The following is a 14,910-nucleotide window of genomic DNA, read 5'->3' on the forward strand; positions in this document are numbered from 1 at the left end:
CCCTGGGCACCCCTGTGCGGCTGTGAGGCAAGGAGACTGGCAGACAGAACGTCCTCACTTGGCCTCAGAGGAGAACCAGACCTCACCCAGGGTCACACTGTTTCCTTCAAGAGAAGGATCCTGGCATCGAACTTCCTAGTCCCTTGCTCTCCACCCTGCCCTGGACCTCATCACCTTCCCTGCCCTCGGCGCAAGAGAGGGGGCCGGGGCAGCTTCCACTGCATATGTACGTACACCCACAGTTGTATATAAGACCTGGAACTTTCTCGTGAGCGGGAAGTTGTGTCTGCCCACACACAATACGTAGTTTGTGCACAGGATCTGATAATACCTCCACACGTGCTGCAAACATCTCAGATATGTGTGCGCGTGCACTTCCAAATCTGTTCTCTTCCACGTGACCCAACACACGTGTAACTTCACATACAAACACACTCACAAACGCTTTCGAAACACACAGTTGTGCGTCTGTCTGTATCGTGGACCCAATGGTTAGTTATGTGGCAGCTTCGACTTCTAAAATAGTCAAAAAGATGGGAAAAAAAAAAAAACCAGGCAAGGGCTATTTCAGGAAAGCCAAATTGATGTTCCAACGTGCATGCAGTGAGGCTCTGACACTTATTCATAGATGAGCTCCTTGGAATCCAGTTACTTTCATTTCTATACAATTCTTTTTTTTTTTTAATGTTTAAAAATGTTTTACTTATTGTTGAGACAGAGAGAGACAGAGCATGAGCAGGGGAGGGGCAGAGAGAGAGGGAGACACAGAATCCGAAGCAGGCTCCGGGCTCTGAGCTGTCAGCACAGAGCCGGACGTGGGGCTCGAAGCCACGAACCGCGAGATCATGACCTGAGCTGAAGTCGGACGCTCAACCGACTGAGCCACCCAGGCGCCCCAATTTCTATACCATTCTAATAGGTGTTGACCTGCTGGGTTTCTACCCCCTGGGAGATCAGAAGCAGGGAAATTAGGGGAGAGAAAGGAATCAAGAGACCTACTGACAGCTAGAAGAAGACAGGACTGAAGAGGAAAAAGTCTTTTGCAAAATTAGATACAAAACCTTTAAAAGTGTAACAGTTTGGGAACATTTAGCATTGCTACAGTCTGTACCAACTATAGCCTCCAAGGGCATTCCCTTCAACAGATCCACAAAATAAGGATATTTACAATGATACTAAATTAGCAAGAGCAAGCAAAATGGGTTACGTTAAATATAACTTCCTTAGGAAGGCAGAAAAGTACAAAATACGTATCAGGAATGTATGCGCTGCAATAGTTAAAATTCACATATGTAGCAGCTATGGATTGGACAGATGTGATACTGTTACTGTGTGTCCACAAGTACTACCCCATCTGCATGCATAAATAATTGGTCACGGGGTGCCTGGGAGGCTCGGTCGGTTGAGCGTCTGACTCTTGATTTCAACTCAGGTCACGATCTCATGGGGATCAAGCCCCATGCTGGGCTCCGAGCTGACATCGCGGAGTGTGCTTGGGATTCCCTCTCTCCCTCTCTCTCTGCCCCTCCCTGCTCACACGCTCTCTCTTTCACAAACAAATAAATGTCACACGTGCTCTCTCCCACCCTGCACACAAAGATACATCAGTGCTGCCACGTGTACATATATACGACATACACACAAGTGTGTTTTATCATTCCCGATGCTGCAAAAAAAAAAAAGCGCCAATCGCACGCAAACACGGACGTTCGTAAACACCATCTCCATCCTTACTTATATTGTACGCTCACCTACGCATATGTAACTCGGACAGTGTACCGAATGCCACCTGTGCTCACAAATAATGGTCTCCACACCATATCCGTAGACATCTTGCACACGTATACACTCACGCTTCACACCCGAATACACACAGATACGTGCGCCTCTGCAAACACCACCCAAATACAGACACCGCACGGGATATCATGCCACACACACAAATTAAAAATCGTCACGTCTTCCCGTATACACCATTCTTGAGTCTGCACACACTGGGCACACCGACAAGCACTCCAGCACTCGTTACTGACCACACGCCCACGCTCAGGCACCACGCCTCCATCCTGTGCACGCCGTCCTGCTATTATGGCCCCGGGCCCAGCACTCAGGTCCCGGGCTTGGACCTATGCCCGCACGGCATGTGCCCAGGGACAGTCCTCGCTGTCCCTGGCAGAGCAGCAGCTCTGGGAATCTGGGCCACGAGCCAAGGGGCAGGGGGGACAGTGGGCTTAGTCTGAGGTCTGGCCCCGCTGTGCCATTTTTTAAATAGTTGGGGTTTTGGCAAAAGCGAAGTGATAGTTTGCTTTCAGCGCGTAGACCCTGAAATGTAAGCCGGTGTCTATCAAGAGGGAAATCTGATAGGCTGGGGTGGGTTCTGTTTTCATGGAACCTTTGGCTGGGAGACTACAGCCGAGAGAGCCAGGGGCTGCGGCGAAGGCAGAGGGAAGTTTTAAAAACAGTGTTGTATGCTCTAACCCTCGAAACAGGAAGTTGCCTTCTGCCCAGAGCATGGGGAATTTGATCTTTGGAAGATTCAAGTTCACTTTACGGCTAAACTACAGAGAGGTTAGCTAGAGGCCTCCGTGCAGCCAAACTGGTTTTGCCGCCCTTGGCTGCAGGATGGGGCTGTCTGAAGCCCGTCCCTTTCTCGTTTGTCCTCGACTCCAGCCCAACTGACAGCTTCTTTCTGAAATACCGCCCCCCACCCCCACCCCGGGCGGGGCAGGGGTCTTCCTCGGCCACCCATCTAATGTCCCCTAGACTCTAACTGCCAATAGGTTCTTCCTCAAGGCGTACTCAAATCCCCCTTGTGGTTGCCGAAAACCCTCTGGTTTCTAAAAATATCCATATTTAAAATAGTTGGAAAAACCACAAACAGACCCTACTTCTCCTTCAGCTATTGCTATTTCAATGAGCCATGACCACCGTCACCAACGCCACCACGACTACACCTGGCTAGCATTTATTGAGCACCGACGAAGGGCCAGGCACCGCGCTAGGTGCTGAGCATTTATTGTTGACATTCCTTGCACCACCAGACAGGTATTTTGATTTGGATTTTACAGAGGAGGAGATGGAGCCTCAGAAAGCCAGAATTCAAACCCCTCTTAATCACCAGCACGAAACGCCATGCCTTCCACCGGGCTCCTGGCCACAGGCCTGACCTCGCCCAGGCTACCGTCCCTGTGGCCAGCACCCCTGTCTCTGCCTCTTCCTCTTCCTCGACCAAAGCCCTTGTAACCCTGGCATCCTTCCTGGGCCTCCCTCTGGACTGGCCCTCAAAGTTCTTCGTCTCTGTCCTCACCACCTTTTGTCTTGAGGAGGAGGACGCGCTCCGTCCCCCCCCAGGCTTCATGACATAATCGCTGTCTTGGAGCCTCGTCCGTTCTCCCTGATTCCATTCTCACCTTCTCTGGGGCCATATCTCAGGCTGGCTCCGGCCTCACCGTGTCTACCTGGAACCCTCTCGCTTCTGGGTCAGTGTGAAGTCCACTCGTCATGCTCATCTTTAATGAGCAGAAAAGTGGGTTCGGGTCAGGAGCCAGGCTGGTGACTGTATCACTCTCAACTCTGCGGCCACCTACAGCGTCTCCACCTTCCCATGTGCACGCGGCAGGAAAGGGCCATGAAAGGAGGCCCTGATGCCTGGCCCTCACTCCATGCCTCTCACTCCCAACCAGACTCAGTTATCACCTTTTGGCTGTGCCTTTCCTCGAGCTGTCCAGGGGGTGGGGGGATGGGGGGGGCTCGCTCGCTTCCTGCGTGGCCTCTGGCCATTCCTCTGCGGAGCTGCTGGGAGGGTCACCGTGGCTCTGAGCTCCTGGATGCAACTCTGGCCCCTCTGCACCCCGCGGAGCCTAGCACAGTACCTGGTGCTCAACAAATGCTTATCCTGATCTTGACGGTCTCTCTGTCCCTGGCCCCCTCGCCGCACTGAGCTTCCTCCCCTGCACCTGGTCAGCCGGTCTCCCTGGAGGAGCGAGGCCCGGCCCCTCTCACCAGACAGCATGCGGCCCCTGCGGGAGGCCTCGGTCGCCAGGGCACAGGAGATTTCAATCCGCTTCTCCTGTTCCTGCAGCTGGCTCTCTGAGTCCTGGGGCACGTCCACAAGGTCCCCCTCGCCGACGGGCACCACGTTCTGCATACTGAGGAGGCACAGACACACAGACATGGAGTGGGGGGCGGACAGGACGGTCCCATTGGCTCGGGGCGGGGGCCTGTGGACTGGGGTTGGCAGGGTGGCCGGAGGCCCGTGAATGGGGTGAGTGGGACCCTGGCCGAACACATTTTGGGGCCCCTTCCTACAATGTTTTAAAATGGATCAGAAGGTTCAGGTGAACATTTAGGGCGGCCTCGACGAGGAAGAGAGGTCACCAGAGGACAACCCATCAGTGTGTCTTGACGACAGCACGGGCCGGCACCCAGCTGTCTTTTTGACCCCCGACGGCGGCGGCGGCGCGGCCCCTGCCACGGGCCCGGGCCCGGTCCGCTGCCTCGAGCCACGGCCTCCACGCGCTCTCCGCTGGGGAGGCTCAGGGCTCCCACTGGCATGGGGTGGGGTGCTGGATTCGGTGGCGCTAATGTCCCAGGTGCCCTGGGTGCCTGGGTGGGCAGATGTCGTCGAGGTTCACCCAGGCCTGTTACCTGGACTTGGCAATGAGCGTCTTGATCCTCTCCACCTTCTTCTGCTTCTCCTTCAACTCCTCGGGGCTCAGGGGAGTATCGGGCTCCAGGTCAATGTACCGTTCAGGGATGAGGACTTTGTCCGGCGTGGACAGCTGCGGAGGGACCTGGGTCACCACCCCCATCCCACCCCCTTCCAGGCTTCCTCCCCCTCCGCCCTCCCGGACTCCACTCACCTCCTTATTGATGTCCACGTCATAGTGCTGGGGCTCCAGCTCCATTTTGCGGAGCCGGGCGATCTCCTCCCTCGGCGTCTCGTAGGCCTGCCCACCAGGCTCCTCTGCCCGCAGGGCCGCCTCCAGGTTGGAGATGTCCACCTCGTGGATGCTGCGGTGACGGCGCACCTAGGGGACAGCACCGCCGTGACCACACGGGGCCCCTGTCCTGCTGTCGGCAGCCATTTCCCCTGCTACCCGTGTCTCCAGACAGCGCAAAACAGGCCTGCGTCCTCCCTGCTCGTCACGCCCCATCCGGCCACCGCCCCGCGGCCCCACCGCCCGGCTATCTTCCTTCAGTGCTGCTTGTCCAGAGCGGGGACGCCTGCAAAGGCCCAGACGCAAAATCTCATCGATAGGTCTCGTCAGTACTTGGTACTTCCCATCTGGCTGTAGCCTGTGTTCCCATTCTGTGCCATACGTTTTGGGCAGTTGATTAGTGTGCCGGGACACTGGCCTTTAGTTGTTGCGTATCAGACAAGCTCCAACCCACCAGGTAGAATGCAAGCTGGTTGGGGGTAGGACTTACGAATCGTAATTTTCCTGTATTTTTGAAATGTGGTGGAAAGAAAACTTAGGCAGATGCCTGGGGCTACTCCCAGCTCCACACTCAATACCTGTGTGGCCCAGGAATCCTTAATTTCTCCTGACTTTGTGTCCCTGTCTTCCAAACAGGGGTGATAATTCCGAACCTCGCGCTGCTGAGGGACCCGAATAGAACAACACGAGGTTTGGGAACGGTACCAGGTGACAGGGTGGCATCGTGATTATCTTCAGTATGTATCTTTCAATACATAGAAAACGCTCTAGAAACTGCGTGAGCGATGCCTCTCTCTGGGCGGTGAACTTCGCACTATTCTGTGTTAAGTGAATTGTGTATACTTCATTTCCACTAAAGCAATCAATGCATTCTTTGGGGGGGGGGGAGAGTTATTTTTCTTTAAACGCACAAAAAGGAATACTTGTTGCAGTGAATCGTCTGCCTAGTGGGGAGAAGTCTCCCCCCACCCCCCCGCCTCGTTCTCCCCAGGTGCCCAGCTCGGGCCCTTCCCAGCCCCTCTCCCAGTGCCCCGCACCCAACTGCCCCGGCCCAGGCTGGTCACCCACTGGGAGTGGACACTGTTGGCAGATGCCGGGCCAGGCCCGTGGGTCGCTGCGAGGACATTACCACTTTGTAGGCGGGCCGCGTAGCAGGGTCGGGGGCCGGACTGGCCGGGAGCTGCAGGCTCCTTCGCTTCTCCTTCATAGAGCCGCTCTGGTGCCTCCGCATGCGGTCGATCTGCTCCTCCACACTCATCTTGACCTTGCCCTCGCCAGGGAACACGGCACTCTTGGGGCGCTCCTGCTGCAAGGGGAGAACGGGGCTCTGACACGTGCCTCGTCTGCCCTCCCAGCTTCTTCATCTGCCCTAATCCCTTAGATTTCCCTTCTCTGGGAAGCCTGTCCATAGCGGGTTAAAGAATAGCCCCTAAGACATACGTCCAGGTCCTAACCCCCTAGTAACTGTGAATGTGACCTTATTTGGAAATAGGGTCTTGGCAGGTGTGATTAAGGTAAAGATCTCAAGAAGAGAGCATCCTGAATTAGAGTGGACCCGAAACCCAATCATGGGGGTCCTTACAAGAGACAGAAAAAAAGAAGACGGAGTAGAAGGAGATGTGAAGGTAGGAGTGCCTACTGGAGTGTTGGGTCTACAAGCCAAAGAACAGCAAAGATTGCCTGCAATGCCAGTAGCTAGGACAGAGGCACTGGACGGGGTGCTCCTCCCTCAGACCCTCCAGAAGGAACCAACCCTGATGATCTCGATTCGGGACTCCTGGCCTCCACAACTCGGAGAGAATAAACTCCTGTTGTTTTAAGGCCCCAAGTGTGGGATGCTTTGTTAAGTTCCTGGCAGCCCTCGGAAACCCATCTACTGCCTTAGGTCGGCTCATTTGACCCTGATTTTTGCTGGATTTGTATTTCATCGCTGGCACGTTATAATAATTTTGTTCAACATCCTTCTATCTTTCTCATGAATTAGGGCCACGGCAAATTTGAGAATTGTTAGGAAGATCAGAACGATGAAAGTAATGTGTATCTTCCTTGTCCCTTGTCCCTCGATATGGCTTCCTGAAGGAAGGCTTCTCCAGTGGAGCTGTTGCCCCCTCCTACTTGTCCTGCCTTCCTCCACCCACCCGGGGGTTCTTGACGGTGGACAGATGGGCGGACACAGAGAGGCCTCAGCCCAGCTCAGGCCCACTCGGGCCTCGGCGCCCACAGATTGTACTCACCCGGGAGGAGAGTCCGTTGGTGAGCCCATCGGCACTCCTCCTCACCACCCTTGACGGGGTTACCTCTTCATCGGTGGGCGACTTCGTCCGAGGGGGCACAATGCCAACTGTAGGGAGGCAGAAGAACCGGTGGGCCTCCCGGAGAAGCAGGAGGGCAGACACACAGGGGAGCCTGCGTCTAGAGGCGGCTCAGTGCCACCTGTGGCCGAGATGAAAGGCCGAGGATGGGTGGGCACTCACTGTCTTTGGTTGTGATGAGCACCTCTCTGGGCCGCTCTCCGACTCTTGGCCTTGCGTCTAGGGGAGGATGGGACAGGAAGTACCTTTGTTGAGAGCTGTCTGCTTCTCTGCCTCCGCCTCTTGCCTGGTGGGCACCAGGTTGATGTCTCTGGCGGTGTCCAGGGGTGACGTCTGGTGGGGGTCTTTCTTGCTTTGCTCATAGCTTGCCTTGGGCTGGGGAGGAAAAAGGAGGAGACGGTTGGTGCCCTAGGGACTGCTGAGGATTTGGCCCCCAGGGGTGTTTCTTTGTTTTGCAATGGTTGGAGCACAGACCCTTGAAAACAAGGGATAAGGAAACTCTAAGTGAGCCAACTGGGAAGCAGGCAGGGGTGAGATCGAGCCTCCCACTCAGGCCCACCTTAAGGCTGGCCAATGCTGGCTCATCTTGGGGAGTGAGGGCTCAGGGCTTCCAGGAGGCCCTCAGCAGAGGCCCATCAGGGAGGCCCCTCAACCTGACCAGTCCTCTTGGCAAACGCCAAGAAGCACAGACTCTGCTGTGAGCCAGAGAGGAGGAATGGCCAGAGGAGGGGTCTATAAGGCCGAGGATCTCTGAGGATTCTGTTGGAATCGCACCCAAAACTTAAGCGAAAGAACCAGCTGGGCTTTGGTACCACGATTCTGGGCGATGGAAAAGTGCGCTTAGCTTGAGGGCTCGCAGAATCATGAGACTCGAAGGGGCTTCAGATATCACCTGCACCCCCTTTCGCCCCCATCGTGCAGCTGAAGAGTCTAAGTGTCAGTGAGGTGCACACAGAAAGACTGGGCCAGAGGCCAGAAACCCCGGCTCTAGTCCAGGGAGAGAGCACAGGTGAGCCCCATCGCCTCCCCTCATCTGGAAAGCGTGGCCTGCTTTGCCCCCCTCGCTGGCAGCCCCTCGGGGCGGTGCAGATACGGCAGCCGAGCCCAGATGGAAATACGGTTCCCTGTTTTAGGCACAGGACTCTTTCTACTCACCGTGCAACCTCTTGCCAGCCTAACTGTACCTCTCTCCTGGGAGAGGGGCTGGGGAGCCAGAACGGGGCAGAAAGGGGGGCCCCGTATTCTTACATCCCAGGGCCGAGGAAACCCAAGAGGACACAGGCAAGGCAGAGACAGAGACAGCACAAGAGGACCGGCGTCTGAGGCGGACAGGAGCAGGAGGGGATCGGAATGGCACCGGTCGCTGCGGGTCCCTGGCCTTTCCTGGCCGGCTGGTGCTGGCGGCCAGGGGCTGCCCGGGAGCCGCGGCACGGAGCGGGACAACTCATTGTCCCCCTGTCCACAGAGAGCACCGAGGAGAAAGCCTTCTCCGCCATCCCTCTCCTTATCCCAGGGCCCAACTGGGCAGCTGTGGGAAGTGACTACTGGAATGGGGAAAACGGCTCCGTGTCCCGCCTCGCCCCCTCGCCTGGCCGTTCGCCCCGCTCCCTCCGCCCCTGCCCTCCAGGACCCAAGGGTGCTGGGTACCTGACCCCTGGCTGGCTCGCCACGGCGGTGCCAGGAAGGGGAGCTGGGGTACGGCCAGAAGCGGCTCTCGCTAGGGAGTGGAGGCACGTTTGGAGGAGACTCCAGGGGGACGTAGGCTTTGGGAAGGGGGGGCCGTGGCGGGCCGGGCTCCTGAGGCAGAGAGAAGCCAGAGCATTAGGAGGAAGGAGAGTAGCCGCTGTGAGAGCAGGAGAAAAGAGCGTTAGCAGGCGGACAGACAACATCGTGGAGACCTGCGGCCCCCATCATGGACATCCGGGGCCCTGGACCACCGGACTCCCACCCACCGCCCGGATGGAGCTCCAGCTCCGGAGTGAACTCTCAGCCCGGCCTCAGGGCCCTCTTCAGCAGAGCCCCCGCCTGCGACTGCGGCCCCCACTGTTCCCCCATTTTGCTCCAAAGCTCCCTGCTCGCTGTCTCATCATCGCGCTGGGCACGTTCGTGCCCCTGTGTCTTTGCTTCTGCCGCCCCTCCTGTCTGTGATGCCTTTCCCTCGTTCCTCTGACCATCCCCATGCCTAGTGGCCCAAAGTTCCACCGTCTCTTGGGAGTATCAGAGCGTTTATGGGCAGTACCGAGACACACACCGCCACGCTCCAGAGGCTGGCTGTTTCCTATAAATTGGTCTCGGTCGGCACCAGACGCTGGGCTCCCCAAGTGGAGGGCTGTGGGCACACACGGGCACGTGTCTGAGAGGGCCTCACCCCGTCCCTGGCCCCTGGGAGAGCCCCTGTAAACTCTTGCTGACTGGCTAGGAAACTGCTCCCCACGCTGACTCTCCACCCTCTCGTGTGCTGGAAAGCTCCGGATTTAAATCCCCACTAAGTGGTATCTTTGTTAACCATCCTGCTGTTTGGGAAGAGACTTCCCCGGAAGGAAGCTAAAGATGCCAAGTGCAGATGAGAGCAAGGAAAGGAGAAATCTGGAAGGAGGTCCGCCAAGCTGGGCGCAAGACGACGACTGCCTCGGACCGAGAGCCAAAGCTCTAGGACTGGTGGCCTCTGGGGCAGGGAGGGGCACAGAATCCGGGCCTTCCAGGCAGATGAGGACCTGCTCCCCCCTCCCCCGCCTACCTTCTACTCCATTTTCTCAGCTTACCTCACTGGATCCGGGCTTGGTGGGGGACCCCTGTGAGCCGGACACCAGTGAAAAGGGGCTCAGGGGGCTGGTGAGACTGGCAGAGCTGAGAGGGCTGGCGGGGCTGTTGGAGCTGTAGGTGGCCGTGGGGCCAAGGCCTCCTGGGGGCAGAGGAGAGGAGAGATGAGGGATGATAGGGTAGGGGTGTGGCCAGGCATGTGGATGGGCTCCACAGGTGGAGGAGGCAGGGGAGGACCCAGGGACGTGGGAGGAAGGTTCCAGGGCCACCTGGGCCTGCTGAAGGGACTTATTATGGGGGCTGGGGTGCAGGCTGGCCGTGGAGAACTGTGCAGGGACAGGGGACGATGACGGACGGAAAGGACACTGTTGCCTCCGAGATGTCAAAGAAAGCCAGCCCAAAGTCCAGCCCAAAGGGCTTCAGGAAGACATTAAGGTAGCGGCTTCAGATCGCCAACGGGCCCATGGGCTTAGGGGTGGGGAGAGGCATAGGTGCTCTTTGACCTTTTCTGGGGAGGAATCTAGACCATCAGGGGCAACAGTGTCTCTGAGGGGTCTGGTGCATTCTGGGAGGAGAGGAGGGAGTAAGGGAGTCGTACCTACCCTCCCGGGGGAAGATTCTGGAGGCCTGAGAGGGCCCTGACTAGCTCTGAGCTCAGCGTAAGGGCCTGGAGAGGTGGGAGCTGACAGATGTGGGATGGACGCCAGAGACACCAGAGCGTTTCAGGAGGCTGGTGGAGAAGGCACCCACCTCTGTGCTTGGCCGTGTCCGTGCCCCGGGATGGGTTATTTTTCCTCAGCCCCTCCATCACGTCCTGGATCCTCCAGATTTCCTTCTGGATTTGCCGGTTGAGTACCTCATTCTGAAACAGCAGAAGAGCAGGTCAAGGGAGGTGGCCGTGAGGAGCGTCCCAGCCTCCTCCCCGCATCCCTTTGGGCCGGCGGTAGACAAGAGCCCCGTGCGCACGCGCACGCTGACGCGCACACAGCCCTCCAGCACGTTCCTCTTTCTCACGGGAAGACTGTGCCCCCCCCCGGCTTCTGCCAAATGGAATGCGGGAATTGCCAGAGGAGAGGGCCCTGCTATCACAGTCAAGAGCCCCGTTAGGTCAACATGACTCAGCTTCCCCCAGGGAGGTCAGGGTGGTCTTGGAGCAAGTGGCCCTCTAGGTGGCCACTATGGGAGCCAGTTATCAACAGCAAGAGTTCCCCACTTGCTAAGATTCTTTGTATCCAAACAGCCCTTTCGTAACACTCACGCCCAATGCATGCCTACACACTCATGGATTCTATTCGGTTAGACTTTACACTCTTTGAAAACTGACAGCTGCCACTTAGTTAGCGCCCGACCCTCCTCCGTGCTGCGTACCAGGCTCCGCCCTAAGTGCTTTGCATACACTAACTCATCTATACACTAACTCATCTCGGGCCGCACCAGAGGTCTGCGAGGCAAAAGTGACAGGTGTCCCGACTTTGGGGATGAGGGGACGTGCGCCCAAGGCCGTCCGTTAGCAAGCAGTGCGACCACCATCTGAGTCTGGGTCTATTTGTCTCCAGAGCTGGTGCTCAGTGTGCTTTCCTACCTCCTAAAATGTTCGTGTTTGAAAGTGAGGCTTGCCCACAGGACACGGTGGCATTCAGGTGACCTGGACCAAGAGGGCCTTCACCGCACCCTCCCTAACCAGCTGCAAGTGAGGGTGGTGGTTAAGTTTTGTCGCCAGGGGGAAAATAGGGGAAACTGGGGCATTCACCGCAACAGAGAGACAGGGCTTGCACAGCTTGGGTAGATCCGATTGATCGAGGGAAAGGATAAGAATTCCCCAAGGGGGATGAGTCCAGCCTCCTGCCTCCAAGCAGAGCGTTCCTAACCCCTCCTGGGAAGGAAAGCCTCTTTCCTATCTTAAAGTTCCTGGGTGGCTTCTCCCGTACTGCCCACTCCTTCTGAGGTCACGAGGGATAGCTACACGTATAACCATACCTATATCCCCGTAGAGACCTATACGCTTGTCTAGACCGACGCCCGTGTCCGTATTTATGTGTTAAATCCTTTCAGTCGTAAAATACCTTCTGTCTAACCCAGCTCTCTTGTGTTTCAGCTTTACTCCTTCCTAATGATTTGATGGAACTAAAGAAGAATCCACATTATCTTCGCCCTGAAAGCGTCTGTTTTAAGCGGACTTGAATCCTGTCCTTTGTCTCAGGACCAACTCCCTGTCTCAAGTCTCTGAGATCTCTAAAGCAAGAAAGGAAGCCATTTTGGTCTCCTGTGGCCCTAAGGAGAAGGGAAGGCATGCCAACCGCCCCTCCCCTGCCCAGGAGCCTTCTTCACCTGGACGTCCAAATTGAGCTGCTCCCAGAGGTCGTCGTGCAGGGCAGAGACCTCGGATTCAAGGTTCTCATACTCTATGGTGCTGTTCGTCAGGGCCTGCAAGGGCAGGTGGGTTGACTGAGAAAGCGGCCATTGCCGAAGCCTTCCTCCCATCCCGCCGCGGGGCCCGGGGCCAAGGTACCTGGGGTCTGGCAGGGCGAGGGAGGAGGGCACAGAGGGACAGGCGGAGAGGGCCCAGGGCTGAGACATTCTGATGACCGCCAAACACTGGCCTTACAAGAGGCGCAGTGGCCCATCGTACTGCAGGCGGACACAGGGAAACCAGAATCCTCTCCAGACGTGGGGGTAGGCCACAAGGGGACCGTACGATGCCCGCACCCTACTGTTCTCCCCACACTGGGTGATACAAAGTGGGAGGGCAGAAAGAGAAAACCCAGTGGTGTTTGCTTGCTGGGGGTTAGAGACCTTTCTCCCTTCTGGGCCACGTTTTCCTGGGCCTTTGGCCGCCGCAGCCCAGAGCCATTATCCGGGCAGTGCGTAACGGCCGCAGGGTCGGCCCCGTGCCCACGGGAGATGAGGGAGGTGGCATTGCCGCCGGTGTCCTGGATCTCCAGGGGAGAGGACAGAGGTAGGCAGCGAAGCTGTGAGAACAGCCGAGGAAACGAGTAGCCCTCGACTTCACCCTGTCCTGATCGAATCCCGGTGCAGGTGCGGTGTGTGAAAAAATAAGCCAGTTTCCTCGGCAGAGACTACGGATCAAAGAGGCCGGCATACGCACGGCCGCGTGCAGGGCGGTACTAAGGTCTCGCGTTTGTGCCCCTTCTGGCCAAGAGCCCCCTGCTGCTCCTGCCCGCAGAGGAGAGTCAGGAGCTAGAGGGCACAGCCTGGGAAGGGCGGCTCTCCTGTCGGGGTGCCCACGGGGGCGGGGGGGGGGTACCGTGGTCGCCTGTGACAGCTCCACCCGAATGTTGATGAGCTGGTTCTGCAGGGACTCTTTTTTGCGCAGCAGTTTCTCCGGGTAGGCGGGCTGGTTTCCAAACATCTCCAGTTCCTGGTGGGTCCCCATCAAGGCACTTTCCAGGCTCTCCTGAAGAAGGGCAGGGGACCGGCTGTGAACAGCCCTGATAACTCCTCTCTGGGACTTTAAGAGGCCTGAGCCCCAACGGTTCAGCCCAGCAACTTGGTGGCGGTTGTCCTCCCTGGCTGGGGCCCCCGGAAGAGCTTCAGCAGTTCCAGGGGAGGGCGGTACAGAGGTTTATGACAGACCTTTGTCAGCTTAGGGCGGAGATGGCAACCCACACCTCTCCGAGCCGGCCTCTCCCGCCCCCCACCCCGCCGTCCCCACATGCCCCCAACCCAAGGCCACCCCTTGGCTCTCACCTTCTCAGCTCGGAGCTGCTGCACTAGCCGGTCCTGCTCCCTCACCACCTTGTTCTGTTCACACAGTTTGCCCAGCAGCTTCTGGGGGGCCCGAGGGGGTCGAGGGAAGGGAGGGAGAGAGAAGGGGGTGAAGGATATGGTTTGATGGGGACCTGGGAATTTGGCTGGAAGGGACTGGCCTCTGGATACCTCCTCCTTTCCCTTGCTGAGGAACCCTAGGCCTTCTTCACCTTGACCTTGGAGGCTCCTGGGAATAGGAAGACGGTCTTCACCTTGGGAGACTCCCCAAGGACCTACCGGGAAGGGAGATGTGCTTATTCTCTGAGGAAGGGAGTCAGCTTGAGAGAGGAGGAGTTAAATGTTAAGCCCCTGCATTCCCCTCCTCCTGGGGGTTCCGGTTCCCGAAGGGTTGAGGAGACAACGTGGCCTGGGCCTCCCAGGCCTTCCCAGCGGGCATGGATTGGAGGAGCAGGCAGTCTTGGGAAAACCAGTGAACTGGCTCCCCAGTCTCACAGGACCCTGTTCTCCCCTCCTTCCAGGGTCTCCGGATGGCTGAGGCTGGGATCCTTCTGAGATCTGGTCCTCGCCTGGATGGAAACTCTCCTAGGCCTACTGGGCGGACCCGCTACCCAGGCAAGGCCAGTGGTGATGGGGAGGAGGCAGGTTAGGCCAAACTTCTCTTCTGGGAAGACTTATGCTTTCCCCATATCCACACCTTTATTCATGCCATTCCTCAAACACTTCTCTGGCTCTTTTCTACTGAGCCACATCTTGTCTTCTGGGCCTTTGAACTTCAAGGCCCGGCTCACATGCCACCTACTTGGTCCCTGGCCTCCCTGCCCTGCCCTCCTGTGGAACCCATCACCGAGCCCATTTAGTATGCAAATCTTATGTCACCCCCTGCTGCTACCTGGCACGCAACACTACCCTGAAGCTCCCTGAGGCCAGGGCCAGGATCCCCCCCTCCAGTCACCGAGGCCCTCCTGCCAGGCTGGGCCCAGAGCAGCCTGGCTGATGTCCCTCCTAACCAAGTCTGAGTTCCTTGTAATAAGCAGCCCCCGCTGCTGTAGACGAGAGGGCCTGGGGCTCAGTGGAGAAACGCACACAGCTGGCATGGGAGGTAGGGGTAATTGGTACGAGCGAGAAAAGAAAGGGGATGAGGAAGGGGCAGGCAGAATGCTGTCTTGGTG

General features: G+C 57.4%; 1 protein-coding gene across 20 annotated transcripts in view; it reads right to left on the bottom strand.

Moving 5' to 3' along the window:
- Positions 1-14,910, bottom strand: part of PLEKHA6 (pleckstrin homology domain containing A6) — a 142,904-nt gene that overhangs the window by 5,433 nt on the left and 122,561 nt on the right. For 15 of the 20 annotated variants that reach the window (XM_023247806.2, XM_023247811.2, XM_023247815.2 and 12 more), the window contains 12 exons: positions 13,721-13,801; positions 13,278-13,427; positions 12,341-12,436; positions 10,763-10,874; positions 10,015-10,154; positions 8,900-9,049; positions 7,498-7,627; positions 7,175-7,281; positions 6,070-6,246; positions 4,863-5,030; positions 4,648-4,781; positions 4,003-4,148 (listed from right to left, as the gene is read on the bottom strand). In XM_023247806.2, coding sequence (XP_023103574.1) covers positions 4,003-4,148; positions 4,648-4,781; positions 4,863-5,030; positions 6,070-6,246; positions 7,175-7,281; positions 7,498-7,627; positions 8,900-9,049; positions 10,015-10,154; positions 10,763-10,874; positions 12,341-12,436; positions 13,278-13,427; positions 13,721-13,801 — 1,591 coding nt within the window. The remainder of the gene's footprint in view (positions 1-4,002; positions 4,149-4,647; positions 4,782-4,862; positions 5,031-6,069; positions 6,247-7,174; positions 7,282-7,497; positions 7,628-8,899; positions 9,050-10,014; positions 10,155-10,762; positions 10,875-12,340; positions 12,437-13,277; positions 13,428-13,720; positions 13,802-14,910) is intronic. The other 5 variants (XM_023247813.2, XM_023247817.2, XM_023247803.2 and 2 more) reach the window with 4 other exon arrangements.

Source organism: Felis catus, chromosome F1 (assembly GCF_018350175.1).
Source record: "Felis catus isolate Fca126 chromosome F1, F.catus_Fca126_mat1.0, whole genome shotgun sequence".
In the NCBI taxonomy this organism is placed as follows: Eukaryota; Metazoa; Chordata; class Mammalia; order Carnivora; family Felidae; genus Felis; species Felis catus.